The sequence below is a fragment of the Meriones unguiculatus genome, chromosome 6 (genome assembly GCF_030254825.1).
Source record: "Meriones unguiculatus strain TT.TT164.6M chromosome 6, Bangor_MerUng_6.1, whole genome shotgun sequence".
Lineage (NCBI taxonomy): Eukaryota > Metazoa > Chordata > Mammalia > Rodentia > Muridae > Meriones > Meriones unguiculatus.
This window is the reverse complement of record NC_083354.1, coordinates 129,099,090-129,126,886: the sequence shown is the minus strand read 5'-3', so window position 1 is coordinate 129,126,886 and position 27,797 is coordinate 129,099,090. Positions and strand designations below refer to the sequence as shown.

The window sequence follows — 27,797 nt, the reverse complement described above, 5'->3', positions numbered from 1 at the left end:
GGCGACTGTGTGCCCTCCGACTTTTCACGGTATGCTGGGCTTTAGAAGAGAGGCCGTGCTCTAAGTACAAAAATATTATTCTGATAGACAGTACGTGATGGAACATTGGGAGGACCACGGCTTTACAGACGTGAGGAATAAACGCAAAGGACCAAAAGGCATCCGGTGCACTAGCTGTGCAGATTGCGTGTTTCGGGAAACATTTGCAAGGCGCAGGAGCTGGTCCCGAACCCATTCTCTTCTGGAGGAAATTCTCCTGCCGGGGAGAGCCGGGCACTGCAAGGAGCAGCAGCCTGAGTGCCGCGGCACCTGACCCCTCCCGGGACTCGCTGGCTTGCTGTCGCCGCCTGGCCCGGCCCCTCCAGCCGCCCTGGAACGGAGGCTTCCGGCGGAGGCGGGCCCTGGCGGCAAGGACCGAGGTCGGCCGCAGACATGGCACCGCTGGGCCGGTCGTTCTTTGCTCGGCTGGCCCGCCTACCCCGCGATCCCGGCGCTCAGAGGGTAAGGCAGCGCGCACCCGGCGACGCCGGGCTCCCTTCCACGGCGAATGCCACCACGCGGGGCGCGAGAGCAGGGCACTCGGGCGCAGGGGGGCGAGACAGGGCCTAGGCTTTGGGGTTCAGGGAGGTGGGAGATGCCAGGCGTCCCAGGGAGCAGAGGGTTCCAGGACTTGGATACATGTGAGAATAGAGGAGAGGACTCCAGGGGCAGCAGGGACGGGAGAGCGAGAAGCCTAACTAATCCGGAGAAGCCCAGGGTTTGGGGGGGAGTGGGGGAAAAAAACCAAAGAGTCACGCATCTCCTACAAAGGAACTTCCATCTGAGAATAAACGGGGAATCAGGGAACTGGACACAAGAAACTGGCTGGGTGAAGTGTCCGGTGAACAAAGGGGTTTTGTTAGGATGAGGAGATCAGAGATTATTTTGGAAGAAGTCCATGGACCTTTTACCTACTTTTAGTAGGTGCAAGCCCTTAGTCACAGCTAGCCAGAAGGGCATGGCTGCCAGGTCCGTGGGTGGGAAAGAGAGAGTGTGTTAGTAGGTCGCTTCTGTTCGGAAGCCTTCCCTTAACAGTGTTACCCTTTCACAGGCCCCCAGCACACCTCCACCCTCAGTGCCTTGTTTCTGTGGCAATTGACAGGAATGACTTCATTATTCACAAAACAAATGCACATAAAAATGAAAGAAACGGAAAGTCAAAGCCTGTGGAAGTTGGCTTTCACCTTCTACCCTTGGATCCCAGGCTTTTACAACTCCCAGTCCTTTCTCTCCAAATAAACAAGCGCAGTGTAAGATGGTTGAAATATTTGAAAATACACTTGAAATAGTTTGAAAAAGTAAAAACCTAAATTCCGCCTTCTAGAGGTGCATCTCATGGTGGAATCCATGCATGTTCCGGTCAAGCTTATTTTGTTTTGCTTTGTCAAGCTAATATTGTTTTGCTTTTCAACATTTTCCCCAAGTCTACAATGGAAATAAAATATGTAAGTAAAGAAACTAGGGAGGAAAAGGAAGAGGAAGGAAACAAAAAACGAAACTATTTCAAGACAACTGATGCCACTAAGTTAAGTATTAACATTTCGTTCTCCAGCTAGAAAAGTCGCTCCCTGGCTGTTGCCCTGCACCCTGTTTGAGTTGATAGACTGACCCTGTTCACTTCAAAAAAATGTGTACACGAGAGAACAGGGTGCTGCAGGGCAAGGAGGGGTGAGAGGCTAGGAATTCCAGGGGTGCAGAGACACACAGGAGGAAGAATGGGGTCAGGGCACAAGCTGGAAAGGGGCTCCAAATATAAAGGCGGGAATAGGTGATTCCTTCAAGTCAGAGAAACTTCTAGAAAGTGGTCTGCTCACTGCTCAAGTTGTGTTGATAAATAAATAAATAAACAAACAAACAAATAAATAAACAAATAGATTGCAGTAACAGAGCCACAGCCCCAACCCCCAGTCTTCTGAGACTATTGGACAGTGTATTTCAAGAAGAAGAAGAAAAAAAAAAAGAATTAAAAAAATTGCAACCTAACATTTTGAAGTTAATTTGCTTAAGAAAAATGTTAGAAATCAGGCATAGTGCTGCACACCTTTAATCCCAGCACCCGAGAGGCAGAGTCAGGTGGACCTCTGTGAGTTTAAGGTCATCCTGCTTCACACAGTGAGTTTCAGGTCAGCCAGGGATATGTAGAGAGACCCTGTCTCCAAACAAAAGTTAGTTCTGAGGTAATGGAGAGGCCTGTCTCCTTGATTCGTGAGGGCTGAAGTTGGAATCCGACGGGGAAAGGAACAACGTCTGTGAATTGGGAGTTGCCAAGGAACATGATGTTTTAGAGAGCAGATATAAGATATTATAGTTAAAATAGTACATGTGAGAGAAATGTTTCAATTGCCATAAACCCTATCTGTGACTGGTATTTTAGTCTGGACTTTTACCTAGGTAGGCCTCAATTCAATCCAGTAAATGGGTAAGAGTCTGTCTGCCAAGTGCTATGTCCTTGAGATTAAGCAACGGACCTTACCCTTACTTTGTGTTTCATTCTCCTGAGAAAACATTTAATTTATTCAGCTGTTTATCAGGAAATGTAAAGGCTGGGCTTTCTTCAGAGAGACTCTCTGGCTGAAAAGACAAGCCTACATTCAGTATAGAAATAGTCTCGTTTATGTTTCTGGAGCATGGTTAATAACTCACGACTGGGCTTTGAAATACACTTAGTGCAACAAAAACAGATATAACAAAGAATTAGAATAAAAGCACAATGCCATTGTGTTCTTGTAGTAAAGCGTAAAAATGTGTTTGTGTTTGTAGACTCTTGCTGGCTGATGCGCAGTGCATGACCTTTTGTTTTTATGTAGAGTAATCAATATTCTTTTTATAAAAGTGATTCCTGGTCAGTGGCAATATAAGCAATATAGTTAGACAATATAAGTACAGAGGGACTCTGTGAAAAATGAAGTTTTTCTTTATCCCACTTAAAATTCTATTATTCCATCTGTAATCCCGTTACGTCAGGTTTGCTCACTGCTTGTTCCTTGTACAGGGTCTGGCGCAGAGTAAACATGCAAGGAGCATGTTATGTGCATGACTGTGCATATGACGTTGTGGAACTGGAAAATTTATCACCACAGTTCACATAAAGATGTGTGTGAAAAATGAGACTTTAGTAAGTTACCAGCAGCTCCAACAGACTGAAAACATGGTGTATTATAATGCGTAGATGAACAAAATTATGTGCACATAGAGGCAGAAAGGCTCAGAATCTAGAGGAAGTGGATTCTAGCACTGACTTTTGAATCAGGAGTCAGATTGTTTAGGGCCAGTGATTTCAACCGAGGACTGGGGAGATGGTTTGGTGGTCCAGAATGCTTGCTGCTTTTTCAGAGGACTGAGGTTTGTTTGCCAGCACTTATGTCGGGTTGGCACAGCCGCCTGTAGGTACAGCTCCTGCGGATCTGACAGCACTTCTGTCCTTGGTAGGCATCTGTCCTGGTCACAGTTCTATTGCTGTGAAGAGACACCATGAACAAGGCAAGCCAAAGAGGAAAGCCTTTAATTGAGGGCTTGCTTACAGTTTTGGAGGTTAGTTCATTATCATCACTGTGGGCAGCACAGTGCTGGAGACACAGCTGAGAGTTCTATGTCTGGATCCATAGGCAGAGACAGACAGAGACAGACAGATGCACTTTGGGCTTGGCGTGGACTTTTGAAGCCTCAAAGCCCACCCTTGTAACACACTTCCTCCAACAAGGCCATATCTCCTACTCCTTGTAATCCTTTCAAATAGTCCTACTCCCTGATGGCTAAGCATTCAAGTATATGAGCTTATAGGGGCCATTCTTACTCAAACCACCACAGCACCTTTTCATATTTGTACATACAAACACACAGACACATACACATAGATTAAAAGATATAAAAAAGGCTATTTCAACTTGAAAAATAGCATTCATCAACGAGTGAAGGGTCATTGCTTATTTCTGAAAGTTCATATGATTTGATGTAGTGGATGGAGTTTGTGCCTTAGGACGTGGAGAGAAATACACAAGGTTCCTGATCTCAGTCCAAGGACATCACAGTAAAATCCAACCATGTTACCTGCTGTCCTTGGTGTTGAAGAGATCCAGAAGAAATGTCATGTCTTTCCTTCATTCTGAAGAAGTGGATGACCCCAAAGGATCACGTTTTATTTATTTGTTTTTTATCTCATGTGCATGAATGTGCATATGTCTATGCTCCAAATGCATTCCTGGTGCCTGCAGAGGCCAGAAGAGGCCATCAGTTTCCCTAGAACTGGAATTACAGATGGTTTCAGTCAGCATTCGGGTGCTGGGAACCAAACTCAGGTCTTCAAGAAGAGCAGTAGGGTCTCTTTACTGCCGAACCATCTCTCCAGCATCTGTTTTTAATATTTTCGGGGACAGGCTTTTGCTCTGTAGTTCAAGGTGAACTGTGTAGTTCAGGGTCATGGTGATTCCTCTGTCTCAAACTCCAGAGTGCTAGGATTATAGTCATGCGCATCTCCCATCTTTAAGCATCTTTGGTTTTAGGTTAGGGTTTGTTCTAGCAGCTGTGTCCACAAACTGTGCTTTCTGAATGAGGTCTGCTTACCACCTCAGGATGGGGTTGCAGTGCTGCCCAGTGGGGCAGCTAGCTCCCAAGAGGTGATAGGTCTTAGAAGTTTCTGCCCAATGATTATCTTCAGGGTTTACCAGGCAGATAAGGCAGCTCTATGGAAACAACATGTCTAAGGGCATGAAGGGCTGTAGCTTCAGCACGGCCCTTGAGGTGCCCTAAACTTCTAGGCAAGAGAGGAGCCTGTGTTTCGTCTTGCAGTCAAGATGATTGGTGTGTCATGAAGAGGCAGGCGGAGAGAGCTAGGTTACTGGGTATCCATGGCTCCTTTGAAGGACTTAGAGCTTCTTCCAAAGACGGTGGAGAGGTGACAGAAGTGGAGGCAAATTGTCAGCCCTTGCTAATCTTCCCAGGTGGGGGGTCATGTGACTTCAGGGAATGGATGTCGACACTAGAAGTAGAAGGGGTTTAGGAGGTTTGCTTAGAGGCCCAAGTAAATGCTTAAGAGGGGAGTTGGGGTGAGGAAGGAAGATTGAGGTGCTCTGAGGGGTGATATCAGATATATCAGGCATCTGGGGAACAGCCATGTCTTCATTTTACCTGCAACAGTGTCCTACCTCCATTCTACCTCATCTTGTAACATGTACCAAGGTTCAATATACTGTGCATTTCTCTTAATTTGTTCATCCTGTTCCCCAAAATCTAATCTCACCTGGGTAGAATAGTGTATTTTATTTTAATCCTCTGCTGTATTACCATTACCTAGAATAGTGCTTGGGGTATAGGAGATATTCAATAAAAACTTGCTAAAATTAGGAAAGTAGATGAATTTTACCATAATGTCTGTTTTCTGTCTAATAATTTCCCTCCTAAGCATATTCTCAAATCCAAACAGTCATTTCTTAAGAGCATGGGTTCTGATTTTTGGTTCAATAATGACAGTCATGTTATTCTGGCTTATGTAATAGGGAGTCAGTAAAAGATGTCTCAGAAGCAGACAGGATGAAGACGCCAGTGGAGTACCTCAGGCCGCTTCCTAGTTCAGGGCTGATCTCACCCTTGTTTATTGGGAAGTATTGGGAAGCATCCTGGTGTGCAGACAGCTAGGAACTGTAATACCAGTGGGAAGCACAGCCGGTAGCACAGAGTAATGATGTTTTCAAGGACTTCAGTTCATTGCTGTGGGATGCGGCATTGCTCAGAAAGGTAATTTCTGCCTTGCTCCTGGCAACTGCAGGATTCAGCCTAGCCTTTGGAGCCTCAAGTCCAGCAATGAGTTTTTCTTTTACATTCAGGGTAGTTGCTGCGGCAACAAGATCTGAGCTCCTCAGAAACGCACATTTCAGCACTCTAAGCAGTGCTCTGTTGTAAGGTATAACAGCCTGTGAAAAGCCAGGGGTGTGACAGTTTATGGACGAGTTTATGGAGTCACAGTTGGCATTCAGGGTGCTGGGGCATTTCTTATTCTCTAAGAACCTTGCTTTCTGCATTGGAATGTGTAGAAGAGCTGTCCCTCCGTTACCACATGGGTCCTGCCAAGAACTGTAGGTGCTCTGTGAGAAGGACACTACAAAGAAGACATGGCTAGCACAGACAAGCACATTCTAGCAACTGGACAAAATTTGCAAGCAGCAATGAAGGCTTATTATATGCAGGCATTACAGGGAGTGCTTTGGGAGTATAAAGATACACTTTATTAAGAAAACATACTTTGAAATAAATGCTTGGCCAGTTTTTACTAACATGCTGTTATACGTCCATTAAAGAGCACAAACTCCTGCTGTTGGGTGAGTCTGAGTTGGAGTAAGTTTGATCTAAAATGTTCACCTGACACAAATCAAAAGACATGCAGCCTGTGCCCTTTGCCGGAAAGAACCATGGGAGTTCATTGTCTAGATGGAACTAGCATCCTTAGAAATTGTTTCTGTGCTGCCTTTCTGTCGTGTTGTTTCCGTCTCACACCTGTATTGTGTGCTTGCACACATGATTCAACTATATGTTGGATATTTCAAATGAAATATTATCTAATGAACATATCAAGCAGTTTTACACTGTGTTTAATAAGTACAATAAGTCCTGATCGATCACTACCATGACTGGTTTCCTGTGGATTGTTTGTGTTTGTGTCAGCACATATAGGAAGACAGCCTCTTTAAAAAATACACAGGACATTTTACATTCTTTCTATTAACAAATGATGCCTCACATTGTTGCTGTTCAACATACAATGTTGTTGAGCAATTGGACAAACGACCTGTGTCAATGTTAACCTTCATCGTGGGAGTTCTGTCCTTTTAATGGGTAATAGGTCTATGCTTTATGACTAGCGTTAGCTAATTCGAGCCTCTTGCAGTTTCATCTCAATTTTAGGATAGTTTCATCAACTTTTGTAAATAGCTCCATCGGATTTTGGAAATAATACAATCTGTTTTCAATGCTGACATTAGAATCCAGGGCCTTGCACATGCTAGGCAAGTGCTCTACCACTGAACACACCTCTTGCCCCTTAATTCTTATTTTTGAACAGAATGTCCCTTTTCCACCATATATCAAATGACTGGACACATTTTTGAATGTGGAGTGACTCCACCAAAGGGAATTATATGTAACATTTAGATGAATGTTGTCAAATTGGCCTCTAAAGAAGTAGGCACCAAATACGAGGGGAATTGTTGACTCTTTTACCTGGTTTTTGACTAGTGATTTCTGATAAGTTCAGGCTGTAGAGCAAAATAGAGCAAAGGTTAGAAGGTGAAAGTCCTTGGCAAGCTTTAGGAATGCTGCAGCAATAGTAACTGCAGAGTTTATTGTTGGAACTGGTATGAAGTAGTTTTAGAAAAGCAAGCTGAAGCCACAGTAGATTGGTGGTTTTGAAGACCAAAGTACAGTCCCCAGAACCCATATAAAACTGGGTCAGGTAGTATATATACCCTTACCATCCCAGCGCCCAGGAGGCAGAGGTGGGAGGACTCTTGGGCCATGCTAGCTAGCCAGTGTAGCCTATTAGCAATTCTCAGGCCAGTGACACCCTGTTCCAAGAAAACAATGTGGACAGTTACTGAGGAATGGTATTCAAGAGGGATCTCTGGGTTGGACATCCTCGCCGTCTCTCTCTGTCTCTGTCTGTCTCTCTCAAATACACATGCACAAAGAATAAGAGAGGAGAGAGATGGAGAGACAGACAGGCAGAGACACAGAGACAGAGGGAGCGAGAGAGGAAATTGAAGTGTGTGGTTCTGTCTTTTAGATTCTGGATGTATCTTTGTTTTTGAGCATGCGGTTTGACAGTGGAGGCCTGATCAACAGCTGCGACATTGGAGGTGGTGAATCAGCTGAATCGATGGTTATTAATTATCGATCTGTTGAGCCTCACAACTTCCCTGTGAAAATCTATTGCTTAATGAATTTTACAGGCTTGAAACTTAGTTTTCAAAAAAGAAAATCTAGTATGTTTAAATGCTATTTTAAAAAGATGTTTACATGGAAGCTTATTTGCGATGCAAAAGCGAAACAACGCAAACCATGCTCGACAAAAGTCCCAAAACTGTCTCACTTTTTTCTACTGATCGGCTTTCCTTAGACAAGGGATCATCACTCAAGTGCCTCTGGTTCCTGAAGGTCCTGCCAAAGCAGAAGGACAGCCACTGGAAGGGGCACTCCTAACCTGTGTGAGTGGAGGCTGGGCAGGCAGCAAAACTCACCTCAGGAGGGCATGGTTCAGGTTGTACTTACTCATGTAATCTTGGTATGAATTGTGAGTTCTCTGTGAATTCTCCCAACATCTTAATGTCAATGAAAGCTTTCAAGACTTTGTGCTAGCTTCATAATGCACATTTAGCCTAGGATTACCGATGTCTGTATATTTTAGCTAATCCACATATTTTAGTCAAGCAAAAATCCTTCAGTAATTTAGGTTTGAATTTCACCTATGGTTTTTACTTCCTTAGGGAAAGGACAAAAAACGATATTTTTCAGAGTTGCCATTTTGAGGATAAGTGTGATCACCCCTAGCACGCATACTGGATATGATGTGGGAGGCTGATGAGTTTGGGGGCAGAGGGGGTGAGAGCCAATCTTCCTAAGGCAGATTTAGAGCTCAGCACGTAATAAGTTGGCATTTCCAAAATAGGAAGATTTTTAAAAAGTTTTTAAAAGTTCAGAGCAACAAAGATCTACAAGGAAATCAGTGCTGATGAGAAAGGTATTATATCTAATTAAAACAGACAAATAAACCCAACTCAGTTATAAAAAAAAAATGCCATGTGTACAAAAGCACAATGGAAGATTTGAAGATCATTCAAGGCCTACGCACCTTTCGTCTGCTTTTTCCTAATTCAGAAGCAAGTGGCAGGATGCATTTTGGGGTCATTTAGGATATTGCCTTGTAGAAAGAGGCATGGCCACAGCCTGATCCTGTGAGAGCTAGTCACTTTTGTGAGTCTTAGTAGACCACTTGTGATTAGGCAAAGAGATGGCTGAATTCAGGCTCACACATGTGCTGTCAATTGCCAGACGATGGTGCCAATTAAAATAGCAAGTCGGTGTTTGCCCTTTCAGTGTCAGGAAAGAAATTCATGAGATTGTTATCAGTCAGGTCACATGAACTTACTAAGACATGAAATGAAGCTTCATTACCAAAGTAAGGGTTTCCATTATCCAATATAATATTCTTACCTTTGTATGCTTCCTCTGCCAGTTAGAAGGCCAGTAAAACGCTTTTAGATGTATTTTAAATGTTATTATTTAAATATTTAATTCCTCACAAAGCTTCAAATTTCTTACACAAATTAATCCCAAATAAATAGAAATTCATGGCAGAGGCTTTTGAACATTTCAGTACACTTTTTTTTTCATAATTCCCAGATAGTGACAAATTTACCAGCCCACTTGCACACATTTCCTGATTCATCATCTTAATGGAGTCATTGTGAAGGTGGGTGGAAGTCTTAAGCAAATCTGCTAACTATGAAAAAAAAAAAGGATGCTTGGATTATTATTTGTGTGTGTGTGTGTGTGTGTGTGTGGTGAAAGGATACAGAAGACAGAAAAAAAAACAGTATTGTCAACATCATGATGAAATTATGATGAAGATGAGACAAGAGTTGCAACATCTGACCTTTGGTGATGATTTTTACTGATTATGAAATGGGATCATACTTGCTCAGTAGATTTTGAAAATACTTAAAACTTATGGAAAAGAAAAAAAAATTCACATAAGCCCATCACTCAGAGAAAGTAACCAAGTACAGGAGATACTCTGAAGCCAGATACATCTTGGATTTTCATTGTCCTCACTTCTTACTATTATTTGTTATAGACTTATTATTTTAAAAACTCTTATCTGTGCATCTGTGTGAGTGAATACCACATGTCCAGAAGAAGGTGTCAGATTAACTAAAGCTGGAGTTACAGGCCGTTATGAGTGATGTTGGAAGCCAAGAACTGAACTCAGGCAGGTTCTTTGGAATCTTTGAAGCTCCCTCACTATTACTTTTAAAAGTAGATTATTTGACCTTTTAGAGTTTCAGGTTCCTAATCTGCAAAATGAGCATGACATCAGAATTTAGACAATAGCTGTCGTCTGCAGGCGGCATCGTCAGGTAGTACATAGTTCACTACTTACTGTCATTTTCTTCTTATCTTTGTCCTAACTGCATATGTTGATTGAGACCAGGATTGCTGTGTATTTGAAGAGGGCACTGAACTTTTCATTCCCAAACCTCTACCTCTGTGGTACAAGTGTTACAAATGTGCACTAGCAAGCCTACTTTTCTGTACAGTGCTGGCCATTGAATCCAGGCCTTTATGCCAGTTGAGGTTCCTCCCCACCCCTAAACATTGATTTTTTAAAAAATTGGTAATTCAGAACCTATTGTATGCATATTGACTTAACATAAGCACTGTCTTGTATAAATCAGTTGGACAGCCTTTTTAAAAAGTCTTTGCTGACAGTTATTTCCATAGGGTAAATGTGTAAATACCACAGATCAACTGATGATAGCCAAGTAGCATACAGAAAAACTGTATCAGTAAAGATAGATCTAGTTTTGTTTTGCTTTTATTTTTTCAGACAGAGTTTCTCTATGTAGCTTGGGCTGTTCTGTGCTCACTTTTTAGACCAGGTTGGCCTCGAACTCACAGAGATCTGCCTGCCTCTGCCTCCCTTAGCGCTAGGACTACAGGTGTGTGCCACTGTTCCAGGCTCCTAGATCTAGAATTTCGATCTTGCAGCCGTGGCCTACCTTTTGGGGGAAATGTCACATCCCTCCAAGATGTATGAACGAAGCTTAGGAGAAAATTAGAGGAGAACCAGAGGCAGGGTGCCACAGTGTTATAGGGGCGGGCTCCGGAGCTGGCCAGCCGATGTTTGCCTCTGCTAGGCCATAGAATAAAAGTGAGACCTCTTTCCTGTGGCTGTGGTGGCCACGTGGTTTGTGTCCATCTTAGCGCCTAGTAATCACTAAATGAAGGCTGGTTTGTGCTGTGTGCTCTGTTCTCCATGGAAGGTTTGCTTTTATAATTAAAGTGTTTGAGAATAGCAGTACTTTTCACTAGTAACTGGTTTTTAAACTGTGAAGTATAAAACAAAGCAAAAGAAATATGTCTTAAGTAATCTTGAATTATTTACCATTTATTTTAAATTATAGCAGGAATATTTTTCATGCTCTATTTTTTTTTTCCCCAGAAGAAAGCCTAAGAAAAGGCATTTGGTAAACTTTATAAAGAATTAAAAAGAATACTTGTCTTAGTTAGGGTTTCTCTATTGTTGAGACCATGACGCCATGACCACAACAACTCATAAAGAAAAACCTTTGATTGGGGTTGCCTTACTAAATTCAGAGGGTTAGTCCATTTTATCATGGCAGAAAGCATGGTGGCGTGCGGGCGGACATGGTGCTAGAGAGGCGCTGGTAGACATCTGGATTCACAGGCAGCAGGAAGAGACGCTGGGCCTGGCTTGAGTATCTGAGGCCTCAAAGCTCAGCCCCTTAGTGACACACTTCCTCCAACAAGGCCACACCTACTCCACCAAGAACATACCTATGAGCCCACGGGGCCATTTTCATTCAAACCACCATAGTTATCTCCAGTAATTCAAAGACAGAATGTGGTTTTCATCTAAATTATTCTTTCTGTCTTGTTAATCATGTGTTATGTGGCCCAGGCTGGCCTTGAACTTCTGCTCCTCCTGTCTCAGCCTCCTGAATGGCAGTGGTCACAGGTGTGTGCCACTCACCTGATTCAAATATTCTACTCCACCTCCCCAAGACAGGGTTTCTCTGTGTAGCCTCAGCTGTTGTAGAACTAGCTGTGTAGTCCATGCTGATCTCGAACTCAGAGATCACCTTTTCTGCCTCCTGAGTGAATGCTTGGATTAAAGGTGTGTGCCACCTCTGCCCAGTTCAAACATTCTTTTAAAAAGCAAAAAAGCTTTGAATTTTTTGAGTTGAGGCTTGAGAAAGAGTCTCATACAACCCATTGTGGCCTCACACTTGCTATGTACCCACGGATGACTTCGCAGCCCAGCTGTATTACTTTGTTGTTGTTGTTGTTTCATTTGTTTGTTTGAAGCTGGCCTCCAACTCTGAGATCCACTTGTTTCTGCCTCCCAAGTGCTGAGGGTGAAGGCGTGCACCACCACTGCCTGGCCAGCTGTATTACTTTTTAAACTTGAATGTAAACAGCACCTGCAAATGGTAATGCCTCCATTTACAGCAGAGTACTGTGTGCTGGGTACTGCTTCCTTGTGCTAAATATCACTGTAGTTATTTTATTTAACGACAACTCGGGAAAGCCTCCTATCCCATGAAGATGCTTTTGCTGATCTCATTTTATGGATGAAGAAACTGAGGCACAAAGAAGTTTAAGAACTTGCATCTAATCATTCAAAATTTGCTTCAATGGAATAGTGATGGATAGTTAGGAGAGTTCATCTCTTTTGTAAATTTGCAGGTGTATAAGTCTCAACTCATTTTTTCCCCTTTAGTTTTTCAGTTATGGAACAAAAACACTGTATCAAAGCATGGATGCTCCACGGTCTAAATTCTTCCAGCCCCTTTCAAAGCCTATGCTACCACCTAACACTTTTCAAGGAAAAGTGGCTTTCATTACTGGAGGAGGTACTGGCCTTGGCAAGGCAATGACAACTTTCCTGTCTAGCCTGGGTGCCCAGTGTGTGATAGCCAGCAGGTAAGTGTCACTTGGGACTCTGAAGAAATTGTCTGTGTCACAGTATTAAAAACAGTTTGTCAGTCAGGGCTATTTTATTGCATCTTATATAAAGAACATGCAGTAGATTGATTAAATAAATCTTGGAAAAATTCAGTTGCAATTTGAGGTACAGAAATAGTAATGATTATGAAACTACTGGTGTTTCATTTTTCATTTTCTGAATATAAAGGTGGAGTGAAAGGAACTGCATTGAAGTGGTTTTGATTTCTGTTGGAGTCCTTAATTTTGCTTACTAATTCAATTGATAATTAACCTCAGTTACTAATTCAATTGGTAAATATGCCAGAATCATGGATGCAACCCTGATGGTTGCTTTAAGATGGACAAGAATTTTAAAATACATATTGTGATGGATGTAAAGTCACACAACCAGAAGTTTTTATGTAGGCGTATTCTGGTACCATCCAACTATGAAGTCTGGATCATTAGGTCCTTTTCAAAATGTTTGCCCAAGTTGCCACCTTAGTGACAGTCACTATGTCAAATGCAAATTGTTCAGAGCATTTATTATGCTCTTAATGTTGTAACATTCTTAAGAATTTAAAAATAGTATTTTCACTTTAATGCTGTACAGTTGACATTCATGGTTTGTGTTTTGGCTTCTTTCAAGGATGTAAGACTGAGCACATAGGTTTATCCAAACTCATAAATTTAAGCTGAAACCCGTGTGTATTATAACAGGACGATATTTCTTTGGTGTGAGAATGAACATAATGATTTTAATCAAGGAAATAATTTAAGCCAATAAGTCAGGTATAGTTGCACATACCTGTAACACTAGCACATAGGAGGCAGAGTCAGAAGGATGAAGAATTCAAGGTCACTCTCTGAAAAATAAAGAGCTGAAGACCAACGTTGACCACATGAGTTTCTGTTTCCACAACAAAACAAAACAAAATCTCCTAAATAATTTGATATGTAGATAATGCTAAAGCTACTCACATAAAAGTAACTAATTCCATGAAATAGTTTCAGATATATAAAACTTATTTTAACTTAAAAAATCATTCAACTTGCTTTTCATGTAGTTATAAATGTCTTACTTTTGTGAAAACACTTTTCTTTAAACTGGCAGTTGTCTGTGTTCTTTGGCTTAGAGGAATTGGAAGGAAAGATGTGATACCAGAGCACTTTTAGGATGCATGTCACATTCTCTGTATTCATTTCTAGGAATCTTGACGTTTTGAAAGCTACTGCAGAGGAGATTTCTTCTAAAACTGGAAATAAGGTATATTTAAAGTAGCCCTTTAAATCTGATGTGGGTATTATAACATATTTATATGTTTGCCATTTTGGTTTAGGAAGCCTGGACATGGCTGAGTTCTTTCTTCTCTATTGGTTTGCAGGTTCATGCGATTCGGTGTGATGTGCGCGATCCTGAGATGGTACATAACACAGTGCTGGAGCTGATCCAAGTTGCAGGGCATCCGGATGTAAGTGCAACGGGGCTCTGATTCTCAGAGCACTACTGGGGCATGCAGGGGGTGTGAGTAAGAGCCAGGCTGGGAAAAACGCCGGCTCTGCTTAAAGCAGAGGAAAGATTAGGTGGGCTGCTTGCTATACCATTACCTCACAGGAATACTGAAGAACACGTTTATAGTTGTAGAAGAAAGTTGATTTCACTTTACTTAATGAGATTATACAATAGTGAGAGCAGTTACCCAAGAGCACAGGAGCCGGCTTAAGTGATGGCTTGGGCTAGCGTTGCCTGACAACTGCCAGTGTCTCTCAGTGGAGGAGAATGGCACAGACCAGGGAAGCTATCAGAAATGCCGCATCTCTGCTGCCTGGACCTGAGTCCTTCTTTTATTAGAGAAAAGCCATTTCTCCCAATATCTCCAAGAGAATACTTTGCTCTGTTAGGAGTTATTTCAGACAGACCCATAACACTGAGGCTGCAGAGCTCAGCAGACCCTTCACGGGGAGTGAGGAAGCAGGCCACCAGATAAGTTCATTACCTAAAATTAAGGTAATAACTTAAAAGGCATCTTTATCTCGGTCATTTGTGTCTGTAGTTGGAGGGTGAGATAGAGACTTCCTGTCCATGTAGCAGAGTCTGGCCCGAACTTCCTGTGTACCCCAGGCTGGCTTTCAATTCCTCTCAATTGTGCCTTCTGAATGCTGGGTTTACAAGTATGCACCAACACAGCTGGTTCACCAGCGTGCTAGCATTATTCAGAGTGAAGTGTGGTAAGATGGTACACGAGCTTGCCTACATTTGGTGCCTCTGTAGTCTACACTAGCTGAAAGACAGGTCTGGGGAATTGGAGGTTGGCCAGTAACACAGGTGTTTTTTACAGACTCCAGAAACGGAAGTCAAGGAGTCTCGAAGCATTGCTTCATAGCTGGATGGCGTCCAGATGTGCTTCCTAACACCTTGCCTTATCTGCTGCAGGTGGTGATAAACAACGCAGCAGGGAATTTCATTTCTCCCAGTGAAAGACTGTCTCCCAATGCTTGGAAGACCATAACTGACATAGTTCTCAATGGCACGGCCTATGTGACCCTGGAAATTGGAAAGCAGCTAATTAAAGCCCAGAAAGGTGAGTCAGTTCGGTCCTCCTGCCTTTTCTGGGCACTTTCTCAGCTGAGTGTGTGCCGAGCCCTGGCCTACTTCATGATGTAAATGAGATAGTCTGCACTGGTACATCTCACAGTATGAAGCTCCATGTTTACCAGAGGTTGCGGTAAAGTCTTAGGAAACACATCTTTCAAGGGCACTTGGAAAGTCAGAGATGGGAATGACTGCTTCTTCCTGTGGCCGACTCATTCCTCATCGTTGTCTTTCATTTTGACACAGACTGTCTTCAGTCTATTTTTACCTGGATAGAGGCCTGGTGTAGAAGAAGGGGAGATGTGTGTAGAGAATAATAAAGAATTCGATGTGGATAGAGAAGGGGAGAGAAGAGGCAGGAAACAGTGATGGGGAGGTGTCCCAAGAACCAAAATAGGATGTCCATCAAAGGTGGTGATTTGGTATGAAGTATCACTGACTGTATTAGGATGCTGGGAGGTTTGATGTTTCTCTTCCTGGTATATGGAAAAGATGGTGTGGGTGGTAAGGTAGGAGAGGTTTCAAAGCTGATAGCAGCAGAACTTACTTAGGAATGTTTCTTAACTGGGACGAACAGTTTGTTTAAAGGTGGCATCTTTGAGATTGGAAACACTGGAGAGACTGAAAACACCTCAAAGAGACTAGATTCAAATGGACGTTCCTAGAACATTTTTGTTTGACCATGAACCAGTTTATTAAGATTTATGTCTATATAAATAGACATGATGCCTGTAATGTACTTAACTACAGAGAGGGGAGAGAGAGGAGCAGAGAGGGACTCTCTGGAGCCAAAGTGCTTTGTTTACTAGACACTCACTACTGACTTTATGTCACAGACCTTGTGCTGTCTGCCATCTGGAGCAAAGATGGGCAAGAGTGTGCCACTGAATTATTTTGGGTCAGGACATGAAGCTTTGGGCATTTTCTCAGAGTAGGTAGAGCACACAAAACAAGGCCAAAGAGTCTCAGCTGCTGGTCTCAGGGATGGAGGATGTTACATCTGACTTTGTTCCCTTTCTGGTTGAGAAACTTTTTTGTCTGTGAGGTTCAGTTCCCTCTCCCCAGTGTGGATAGTTCACAAACTGGCTTGAGAAGGGATGATCAAAGATATGGAAGGGGGAAAAGCATTATAGGGAAGCACAGCTTTTCAAAAGATGCTGATAATTTCCATCTTTTCCCCAGCACTCAGTGTAATTTCTATTACCCATTTCCACTATAGCAGAGTGAATGTGATTTAAATCGGGACTTTTTTTTTTTCTGATTTAGTTTTTCCTGACTGGTAGATAGACTGGGGACAGGAGATGGGATTGTGGGCTGACTCTATCTGCACGCTTGCTGTCACTTCTTGTCTCCTTTAAAGTCTTGTTGGCTCTGTGTGGTCTTTTTTCTCCCTACCTTCTGATCTTGTCTCTATTTCTTTCTCACTCTCTTTTTCCTTTGTAGGCTCTTTAGTTTTGGTTCTCTGTTTATTTCTGTCTCCATGATCACTTTTCTTTGCTTCATTAGCTCTCATTTCTTCCCTGGCTCATCCTTGGGTTCCTTAGTTTTCTGACTGACTCACATCTCATTATTGTCTTTCATCTTAACATAGGCTTCAGTCTATTTTTACTCACCACACTGGATTAAAATTCTATGGGCTTCATTATAAATGTATTAGGTAAGACTCTTTAAAAGATGGAAGCCCGTTTCTCGTCTTCCAAGTTTCCTGTCGGTTGAGGCTGGGACCTGACCTGTGTCCTGGGCTGGGGAAGCTTAGCATGGTGTGTCTGACTAAGCTGGTACTGCATTAGCATTTGAGGCTCTCAAGCATGCTGGTATGGGTAAGCCTCGATGTTGGTTCCAGGGTAGCAATGCATGTAATCCTTCCTCAAAAATATGTAGGCAATCCAACACGTAGGAGGTCAGTCTAGGAATGTGGTGGGATAGTTGTCTAGTGAAGATTAGAACACCAGCCTCAAGTGCACTGTGGCTTTTATGGGGCAGAGGATGGCACAGCAGAAGGCTTAGGGTCAAGGACAGAGTAGCCAGAGTTAGGGGCACAGCTGGCGGGGATGCAAAGTTAACAGCTCTGAGGAAATAAAAAAGAACTGTGCCTGGCATTGCTTGTCCCTGATTGTACTGGGGCTACCAACTCATCGCAGCCTTGTCTTTCACACAAGGAGATTTTGCTGCCAAACCTGTGTTCAGAGATCTGAAAGGCTGAGTCTGACATGTGGAAGGAGTTTTAAGAACGGCTAACATAGCTGCGCTTATTTGTGTACCCTCCTCCACCCCGCACTCTCCGGACTGGGCTGCACATTGTTTCAGTTCTTAAATGTGTCCACAGACAGAAACGTAAGTGTGTGGAGGGCAGGAAGAATGGATCGAAGTGTGCTTCAGAATGCTCCCCTTGTGGTCTGTAAAGCTTATACACTTCATGCCGTCTTTCCTCCTGTTGTTTTGAGGTGGTGTGATATGAGGTAGTTCAGGCTGTCCTTCAACTCTTGCCTCAGCCTCGGAAGTATATGTGCCACTATACCTCACTTTCAAATACAGAGTAATTAAAGTTGTTTTGTAAAACAAATAAGTGTCTTATTATACTTTTTTTCAACATTTTGCTTATATTGCTCATTTTATTTGCTTTTCTTTTTTAATTTAATTTAATTTTATTAATTACACTTTATTCACTTTTTATCCCCCATAAGCCCCTTCCTTTTCCCCTCCCTGTCCCACCCTCCCTCCCCCTTCTTCACGCCTGCCCCTCCCCAAGTCCACTGATAAGGGAGGTCCTCCTCTCCTTCCTTCTGATCTTAGTCTATCAGATCACATCAAGAGTGGCTGCATTGTCATCTTCTGTGGCCTGGTAAGGCTGCTCCCCCCACAGGGGGAGGTGATCAAAGAGCAGGCCAATCAGATTATGTCAGAGGCAGTCCCTCTTCCCATTACTATGTAACCCACTTGGACACTAAACTGCCATGGGCTACATCTGTGCAGGGGTTCTAGGTTATCTCCATGCCTGGTACTTGGTTGGAGTATGAGTCTCTGGGAAGACCCTATGTTCAAATTTTCTGGTTCTGTTGCTCTCCTTGTGGGGTTCCCGTCCTCTCCAGATCATACTATTTCCCACTTCTTACATAAGATTCCATGCACTCTGCCCAACAGTTGGCCATAGTCTCAGCATCTGCTTTGATAGTCTGCAGGACAGAGCCTTTCAGAGGCCCTCTGTGGCAGGTTTCTAGGTTGTTTCCTGTTTTCTTCTTCTTCTGATGTCCATCCTCTTTGCCTTTTGGGATGGGGATTGAGCATTTTAGTCAGGGTCTTCTCTCTTAATTAGTTTCTTTATATGTACAGATTTTAGTAGGTTTATCCTATGTTATATGTCTATATGAGTGAGTATATACTACCGTGTGTGTCTTTTTCCTTCTGGGACAGCTCACACATAAACTTACCATTTTTTCATATCTAGTATTATAGCTGAGAAGTAGAAAATCTGTTTTCTCATAACCTAGAGTTTACTTCCAACTTCTAATTCATCAGTTTACTGAGACACTATTACGTAACAGACTTCTGTGTATAGTGTCATAACTTTATACAGTCAATTTAAGAAATTAAGAAACAAGAAAACATGCAAAAAACAAGTCCCTTTGCCAAGGGGGACGAGTGGGGGCAACTCTCCCCTCAAGGAGAGGACTATGCTGTAATGATGTTTGCCTGACCTGTACCTAGCATGGTGTCTCAACCATATTTGACATGCAATGAGTATATATGTGAATAAATGAATGAATGTTTATCATAAAAAAACACACTTTCTGTTTTCCTACATACTTACTTACCATTTCTGATATGTCATCCTTAAGTTCATCTGCATTTCTATCTAGTAGTAATTTTATTTAGCCCAAGGCTATCTTTTAATTTATTCTGATGCAGACCAGGGCCCATGAACTCTCTCTGCCTTGGCGTATCAGAGGATAGCACCTTCAGTTTAAGGACATTTTTTATTCGTTGTGGAATTCAAGCTTGACGGGATTTTTGAATGAGAACTTTAAAGGCGTTACTGTCTTCTGTGTGGCCCCTGATGAGGGCTGGGTGAGGATGGCCACCTGTACTGCCTTATCCGCCCTCTCCTAGGCTCGTTGCCTTCTTTTATAGTTTCTGCCTTCTGTTTGTCCCTCTTGGCATTTGTTTGCCTCCTGGGAACTGTAATGAATAGGGTTTTTTGTTTGTTTGTTTTTTTATTTTTTACGAAATTTGATATTTTTTAGTCTGTATTCCTACCTTTCAGATCTCCAATGACACCTCTATTCTGTTAGAACATCCCATAGACACTTGACGTTCTGTTTGTTTTCAGCTGGTTCCCCTATGACCTTTGTATTGATCGTTTTTACTGTGTCTTCACCGAAGATCCTTTACAGCTAAGCTCATTCAGTTAATCTTAAAATGTCAGATACTACATTTTCTGCCACAGATGCTGCTTGCTTCTATCTTTGTAACTTTAGTTAGTTTTAGGATTTCACCTGATCACTTGTGTCTGGGAAAGCAGTGTGCACGTATGAGTGGACCTCTTCTGCAGTGAGCGCAGGAGGTCGAAGGACAACTTTCAGAACCAGCTTCTCTCTTTCCACTAAGTGGATTCCAGGGGCTGAACTCAGTTGTCAGGCTTGGCAACAGGCTCCTTTGCCCAGAGGTCCATAGTTAGCCTTTTTTGAACACTTTTAACATGTTTTCTTTGAACACTTTTTATCAAGTTTATAATACCATTATAAAGTTCGTTTCATGCTAATTGTATCTTCTGGTTATTTTTAGACTCTTTCTATTAAGTGCTTTTCCTTGTGAACACAAAGCCTGAATTTTGAGTTTTCCTTTGAATTATGTTGAGTCTTACTGTAGGAAGCAGTTATCCTGGGTACGTGGCCATTTTACAACTCATCTTTAAAGATTATCTGGCTGGTTACAGCAGCTTTTCTTTTGGGGCTAACTTATCCCTTAGGTGTGCTTCTTCTGAGCTGGCTACAGAAAGTTTTGGATGCTCATTAGGTTGCTTGTCTCCTAGCCTTTTCAGAGAGGTCTACAGACACCATTCAGCTCAGCACAGAACTAGCAGTTGCTCTTAGCCATCCATGGAGGCTTACTCTCAGGTACATAATGGGGCATCTGCACACACTCAGAGCCAATGTGAAAAGGAATTGAGCCCTTTTCCTGTGTACATTCCTTCTCAGAGTCGCTTCTCACTCACAAATTCTAACACTATGTTAGGCTTATCATCTTAGGATGGCAGTCCGTCACCTGCATTCCATATGTCTGGCAATGACAGTATCAGTGACGCGTCTCTTGTACAGTTTTTATGATGTTTATGAGTCCATTATAGCTAGACATAGAAGTCCTTGGTAATTTAATTGAATTCTGATTTCTTTATATCAATAGTGCTTGGCTTGGGGTGAGTATCTAGGTTTGGGTCTTTGCATTGACAGGCTAGGCACAGGATTGCAGGAAGTACAGACTGGCCATCCCAAAGACAGTAAGACTAGGAGCAAGATGTCACCCTTTTCTTAGATCACTCTTTCAGTGATGAAGGCCTAATCTTAAGAAACAAGAAGATGCCCCCTAGATTTTGTGATTCCTTTTCTCATAGGACCTCATTCTTGTCAGTCTTGTTTCTTTGGTGTGAACTGATGTTGCTGCATGGTTGATAATCACATCCTTTAACTTTACAGGAGCTGCATTTCTTGCTATCACTACCATCTATGCTGAGAGTGGATCTGGCTTTGTAACGCCAAGTTCTTCAGCCAAATCAGGCGTGGAAGCCATGAATAAGTGAGCACTCCTGAGTTAATTGTGTTGCTGAAAATAGATAAAGTTCTCTGGTCTCCATCCAGAGAAAGGTTAAAAAAAAAGAAAGAAAGAAAGAAAAAAGACTGATTTGGAACAGGCTGTGTTTGATCACATGGTCCTAAGCCATAGGACTGATTTTCCTCACCTGGAGTTTGATTGATACTCTCAAGCTATCCTAATATGTACCATGTGGTTTTATGAAACTTGCTGAATTTGATCTGTTGCAAAGTTACAATGTCTTAAGGTCATTATTATGTTTGAAAACTTTTCCTCTTATAAACTTCCCAGGAGGGAATGCTTTCCTGAGTATTATTCTGAGCAAATAGTATGCTGTTTCTCACGGGCGCTGTAAACTCCATGACTCCCTAGGCTTATCATTTTCAGTGAGTCATGGTAAGAGCATACGAACTTGCCATTACACTTTTGCCATTACACTTGCCAAAACACTTTTTTGGGGAGGGTGTTGAAACTGGGTTTCTTTTTTCTTTTTTAATTATTTATTAGCATTTATTACAATTTATTCAATTTGTATCCTGGCTGTGGCCCCTGTCCTCATCTCCTCCCAATACCACCCTCCTTCCCTTTTTTCTCCCCATGCCCCTCCCCTAGTCCACTGACTGATAGGGGAGATCCTTCTCCTCTTCCCTCTGATCCTAGCCTATCAAGTCTCATCAGTACTGCCTGCATTGTCTTCCTCTGTGGCCTGGTAGGGCTGCTTTCCCCAAGGGGAGGTGATCAAAGAGCTGACCACTGTGTTCATGCCAGAGACAGCCCCTGCTCTTCTTCCTAGGGAATCCACTAAATCTATAGTCCTAAAGAAGCTAAATAACAAGGAGGACCCTAGGGAAAATTCTCAATCCTCATACAGAAGGGCAAACAGGATAGACATCAGAAGCAGGAGCAGATAGGGAACAGGACAGGAGCCTACCACAGAGGCCCTCTGAAAGACTCTATTGATTGAAGTATTGAAGCAGAGGCTGAGACTCATAACTAAACTTTGGGCAGAATGCATGGAATTTTATGAAAGAAGGGAGAAATAGAAAGACCTGAAGGGAAGAAAAGCTCCACAAGGAGCTCAAAGACCAACAGAGCCAAAAATATTGGGCCCTGAAGGCCCTGCAGAGACTGATACCCCAACCAAGGACCACGCATGGAGAGGACCTAAAATCCCTGCTTAGAAACTAGGTTTCTTTACACAGTCTCTGGCTGTTTTTGAGCTCACTTCTTTGACCTGAAGTTATAAAGATCTGCCCGCCACTGCCTCTCCAGTGCTGGAAGTAAAGGCATGCGCCACCATGGTGGGCTACATAAAACATTTTTAGAAGAGATTTATGTGTGTATATATGTATATGGATACTTTGTCTATATGTCCATCTGCACACCAGAAGACAGCATCAGACAGTTGTGAGCTGGGAACTAAACTCAGGACCTTTGGAAGAACCGTAAGAGTGTTCTTAGCCACTGAGTCATCTCTCCAGGCCCCATATAGAAAACATCCTAATGCATTTCTTTAGCTTCATTTTGGCTCCATTTTACTTCCTTGCCTGCTTTGCTCCTTCCCTGATTCTTCCCTTCCTGTCTTATCTTCCTTATTTTCATTATTTGTATCTTTTAAGGCAATTTAACCTTCCTTTTGCAAAAATGTTAAGTACATATGTATCTACAAATATACACACATAAAAAACATGCCATCTGTAGAATATGACCCTGTTGAAAGCAGACTGTCAAGTGTGTTTCTATACAGGCTACTACAAGGCTCTAAAACTCTTAGTATTGTGTTTTGGTTTAGCACTTTCAGGATTTTGTTTGAGTCTTATTTCCACTGAAGCTCAGTTCAACAGTTTTGTTAAAACCTAGTTAAACAATGTTGTGTTAATATTTTCAAACTGCATAATCCATCTTTTGTTCAGTTGATGTGCTTGCACAGACATTGTGATTCGGAGAATAGGCTGTAAGGAAAAGTATTGACCTTTTTAAATGTAAGTTTGAGCTGCAGAAGGTGGTGGGGACGAGCCTGAAGCTCTTGTGTAAACATAGCTGGCTTTGAACTCACGGAAACCCACCTACCCGAGTTTCCTAAGTTCTGGGATTGAAGGTTTGTGTCAGTATGCCCGACGTATTAGATTTCTTGTTGTGAACTGTAGTTGTAATGACTAAGGACACTGACACGTAAGTGTTAAGTTGTGTGGTGGAGGATGTCAAGGTGCAACTATGGCCTAGACTCCCTGAGGTTGACAGATTATCAGCATGACCATGAGAAGATGGTTTAGCCTTCTGTGCCTCAGTTATCTCCCTATTGGTAACACAGAGAGTACTAATAGCACTTACTTGCTGCTGTGTGGTTCCTGGCAAGCAGTGAATGTGCAGTGAACCCTGGTTATTCATGCTTGCGCACACAGTACAGTATTTTAGAATGCACTTTGTTTACTTTAATTTTCAGTATTTTATCTCCATTACCGTTTAGGTCTCTTGCAGCTGAATGGGGTAGATATGGAATGCGTTTCAACATAATTCAGCCAGGGCCTATAAAAACCAAGGTAAGTTTTATTTGACCTATTATAGCACTGTGAATGATTAAAGATTGAAAGAGTGATGGATGCATTGTGATTTCTGTGTGGGACTTTCCAGGGATGGTGGATCTGAAACCCTTGTTGTAGGGAAAGAGCCTTTGCCGTTTTATCCAGTACAATAATGATTATGCGGCCAGGGCCTGTGCCGGTGTCTTCGTATTCCAGGATACTTATGCCATCAATTTTACCATTTTATTGATTAATTTCTGTCACCGTAAATATGTTATTGTCCTTCGTTTCTTAATTTTTTCCTATTTAAAAACGTATTTTATGTATAAGGGTGTATTATATTTGACTGTGTCACTTGCATGCAGTGGCCATGGAGGATTCAGAAGAGGGCTGAATCCCCTGAGATTGGAGTTACAGGTGGTTATGAGCTGCTGTGTGGGGGTTGGGAACAGAATCCTGGGTGTCCAGAGGAGCAGTCAGTGTTCTTAACCACTGAGCTACCTGCCCGGCCCAATTTTTGCTCCTTTTAAAATTCCCATTGCTTTCATAGTGTTTTTTTTTTTTTTTTTTTTTTTTTTTAAGTAGTGAAAATGTCAGTGTATCTATAGCTCATAAAGGCCTCCAGAAATCTGTGAGGAAGGCTTTTAGGAGTGTTTTCTTTTGCTCATTTATGTGCCTTTTCCCTTTCAACTAATTGTGCTCTTCGCCGACTCTACATCTGATGAAAATTCCCTTTGAAGAAGCACATCTCACCACTGTTATTAACCTTCCAGGCACCCATTACAGCTCCCAGCCATCACTTTTATGGATGTTGCTTAGAATGTCCACACATTTCTGCTCTCACATTTTCTCCTGATGACTTCACTCTTCTATATCTTCTATTTTCATGTGAAGCCAGAATGTGTGATTCTTGAGATGCAACTTTGAAAACCCAGAAAATTGCATAAAAACCATACCAAAGTATGCTCACTGAGGAGTAGGTAGTATTAAATTTTACCATTAATTTATTAATTTAATAGAAAGTGCAAAGAAAAGGTGCCAGGGTGAATGAAAATTGAATGTATGTATGTATATGTATCAATATATATGTATATATACATATGTATCATATACATATATGTATATATATATATATATATATTCAGTAATAAAAGTCTAATAAAACTAATGGCAAAATAACTGAAAGCCAAACACACAATTTGAGTTTCCTCTGCTGCACACTGTCCCAGAAGAACTAAAGTTGCAGAAGCTTTGTTCCTGGACTCCTGTGACTAGGAGAAATCATCTGCTTCATGTGCTTACTTACCTTGTATTTCCTTATTTTTTAAAATTCTGTTTTATTTTATGTGTGTTTTGTCTGCATGCATGTTTGTGTACCATGTGCATGCTTGGTGCCACAGAGCTCAGAAGAGAGCAGTGAATCCCCTGAAACTGGAGTTAGGGGTGCCTGTGAACCACTGCGTATGTGCTGGGAATTGAACTGGGTCCTCTACCAGAGCAACAATTGCTTGTCACTGCTAGCCACATCTTCAGCCCCTACATTGTGTTTTTTTGAGTGGCCACCAAAAAACAAAGCTACTCGGAGACCCCTGAGAGCATTTGTGTCAGAGAACCTTCCATGAAGGAGCTTGCAGTGGGGAAGTGGGGATATGGGATGTTCCCAAGTAATAGATATTTCTTTTAAAAAGAGAAAGGAAGCTAAAGCCCAGGACATTCCTGGCCAGATTTGATAGCTTAGGTTGGCCTAGCTGGTGCTTTTAGCCTCTGTTGCCTTATACCAGCTGTGGGAGTACTGCAGGCCCTCTGTGTACCTCCAGGGTGGGCCCTCTCACTTGTGTCAGGAGGAACTCATCTGCAGAGAAATTTTAATTCAGAATATGGCTGCTGTGGCAAGAGATCACATCCAAAGACCTTCAAGGTCTGCATGACCCCGCTGGAATACAAACACACCTTTAACCCAGGAGACAGAAGCAAGCAGATCAGAGTTCAAGGCCAGCTTGGTATAGAGCAATTATCAGGTAAGGAAAAGCTTAGGTCCAGCATAGTGGTACACACCTTTAATCCCAAACAATGAAGGTAAAGCTAGTTTATAGAAGGAAGCACTCACATTTGAAAGTGATGTCTAATTGAGTGACAGAAACAGTGACAAATCAGAGAAAGTCTTGGTAGAATAGGATACTCCCCAGAAGAGAGCGAAAAGGGAAGATACTTAAGGGGCAATGGAAGGAAAGAGGGAGAGAGGGCAAGAGAGACAGAGAGACAGAGAGACAGAGACAGGTTGCAGAGAAAGAACACAGGTGAAGATGGAATGAGGCAAACAATGTGAAGGATCCAGAAAATTAGAGCAGATTGTTGGAGTTAGTTTGAGGCCAAGCAGAGCAATTCAGAGGCCAAGAGAAAAGCCAGAGTGAGTAAGATAGCTGGGAGAGGAGTTTGAACTAGAACAGCTCAATTGAACTAGCCAGCCCAGAGCTCAGTAAGAACTAGAAAGGGTGAGCTTATTCAGCAGTAAGTCTCAGAGGATGAAAACATTCCAGGCCTAGGTTAGGTTGTATGGGGGCTGGAAGATTCCAGGACTAGGCCAGGGTTAGCAGATAGAAGTGGTAAACCTGCAGCTGAAGTAGGCGAATAAAAGTTCCTTTTACTTCCATCCTCTAGACTCAGGTCTAGAAGAGGAGGGACCACTGTTGTTAAGAGTCTGTAAGTGTTGACCTCACCTTGCTGTGTCTGAACATCACAGACACAAGCAGAGGCTCGTCAGTGTCATCATGGGCCCCTCTTTCTCTCAAGGACTTGGAGTTAATAACCTTTACTTCACCTTTTCTGTTTTTATTCTTGAAGAAAAGAGAAGAAAGTAATTTCTCTTAAACATGTCCTATTTGAATCACTTTTCTGTGTTTTATGAATGAAATAGCAATCCCACTGTGCTAACCGTACAGTGTAATGCCAGAACTCTTTTGGTTGTATTGTTTATTCATTTGATTTTTAGGTAAAATAACCTATTTTGTCCGACAGTGAATGTGAAAAAAATTTGGTGACATTCTTTTTTACAACATCTAAGGTGTGAACAGCATGCTTTAGTACACGTTATATTTTATGTAAAATTGAGAAATAAAACACATTCACACGATCACACACAAACACACACACAGTCACATACTAACTTAACTTTCCCTTGTTTTGTCACACAGGGAGCCTTTAGCCGTTTGGACCCAACTGGAAGATTTGAGAAAGATATGATTGAGAGGATTCCCTGTGGTCGGCTGGGGACTGTGGAGGAACTCGCAAATCTCGCCACTTTTCTTTGCAGTGATTATGCCTCTTGGATTAATGGGGCAGTAAGCATTGTTGTGTGTCTTCACTTTTTGGGGGCTGGGGGCTGCTCTATTTTGGAGTCAGTCCTAATAATGCTGAATATAGATATGATTTAAAAATATTTAGCTAGCTGTAAGCAGTATAAAATATTTATATTCATCCTAAGCGTCTATTCCTTGATAAATTAATTTTATTATTAAGTTCAAGTTGCCTTGGTAGACTTTGTTTAAAGATGATATTTACATTGGGAAGCATTTTGTCAGAAAGAACATTCTATTCAGAACAAATACATTTAGATGATATTTCAGTTTTATCTTTTGAAATTTGAGCTTCGATTGAAACTACCAAGGAGATTACATTCAGTTAGGATATGTGGAGGGGTAATGTTGAGAGACTTTTCAGAAGGATGAAAGAGTTTGTGGCATCTTTTTCAGGTCATTAGATTTGATGGCGGAGAGGAAGTATTTCTGTCAGGTGAATTCAACTCTCTAAAGAAGGTAATGCCATTTGGTTCATACACTCTTACAGGCTAGGTGCTGAGCTTATTTAAACCATGCGCAGACCCAATTAAACTGACATCATTTCCTTCCCTCAGATCACCAAGGAAGAGTGGGATGTGATGGAAGGGCTCATCAGGAAGACAAAAGGCTCCTAAGATGGTCGAATTTTCGTCTGTGACAGACTAACTTAGGGATTAGAGACAATGCAGATGGGTCGTGGTCTTCTCTTGTTTCCAGGGTTAATAAAGTGTTTGCTTTCTGTCATTCCAGGGATCAAACCCAGGGTGTCTGGTATGCTTGTGTGCT

The 27,797-nt window shown here is 42.1% G+C and overlaps 1 protein-coding gene across 1 annotated transcript; it reads left to right on the top strand.

The window, feature by feature from the left end:
- The first annotated feature begins 305 nt into the window (after positions 1-305).
- On the top strand, positions 306-27,769 carry Decr1 (2,4-dienoyl-CoA reductase 1). The gene is made up of 10 exons (XM_021630911.2): positions 306-501; positions 12,551-12,753; positions 13,966-14,023; positions 14,142-14,228; positions 15,191-15,338; positions 21,040-21,139; positions 23,622-23,694; positions 26,868-27,014; positions 27,426-27,488; positions 27,587-27,769. Exons 1-10 carry the CDS (start codon positions 433-435, stop codon positions 27,644-27,646), a joined length of 1,008 nt encoding a protein of 335 aa, XP_021486586.1. The 5' UTR covers positions 306-432; the 3' UTR covers positions 27,647-27,769.
- The last annotated feature ends 28 nt before the right edge of the window (positions 27,770-27,797 follow it).

Excerpts from the sequence above, each read along its gene's own strand:
- Decr1 (XM_021630911.2), top strand. The coding sequence starts at position 433 with ATGGCACCGCTGGGCCGGTCGTTCTTTGCTCGGCTGGCCCGCCTACCC. Across the intron at positions 12,754-13,965 it reads CAGTGTGTGATAGCCAGCAG|GAATCTTGACGTTTTGAAAG; the intron begins GTAAGTGTCACT and ends ATTCATTTCTAG. Across the intron at positions 27,015-27,425 it reads CCTCTTGGATTAATGGGGCA|GTCATTAGATTTGATGGCGG; the intron begins GTAAGCATTGTT and ends CATCTTTTTCAG.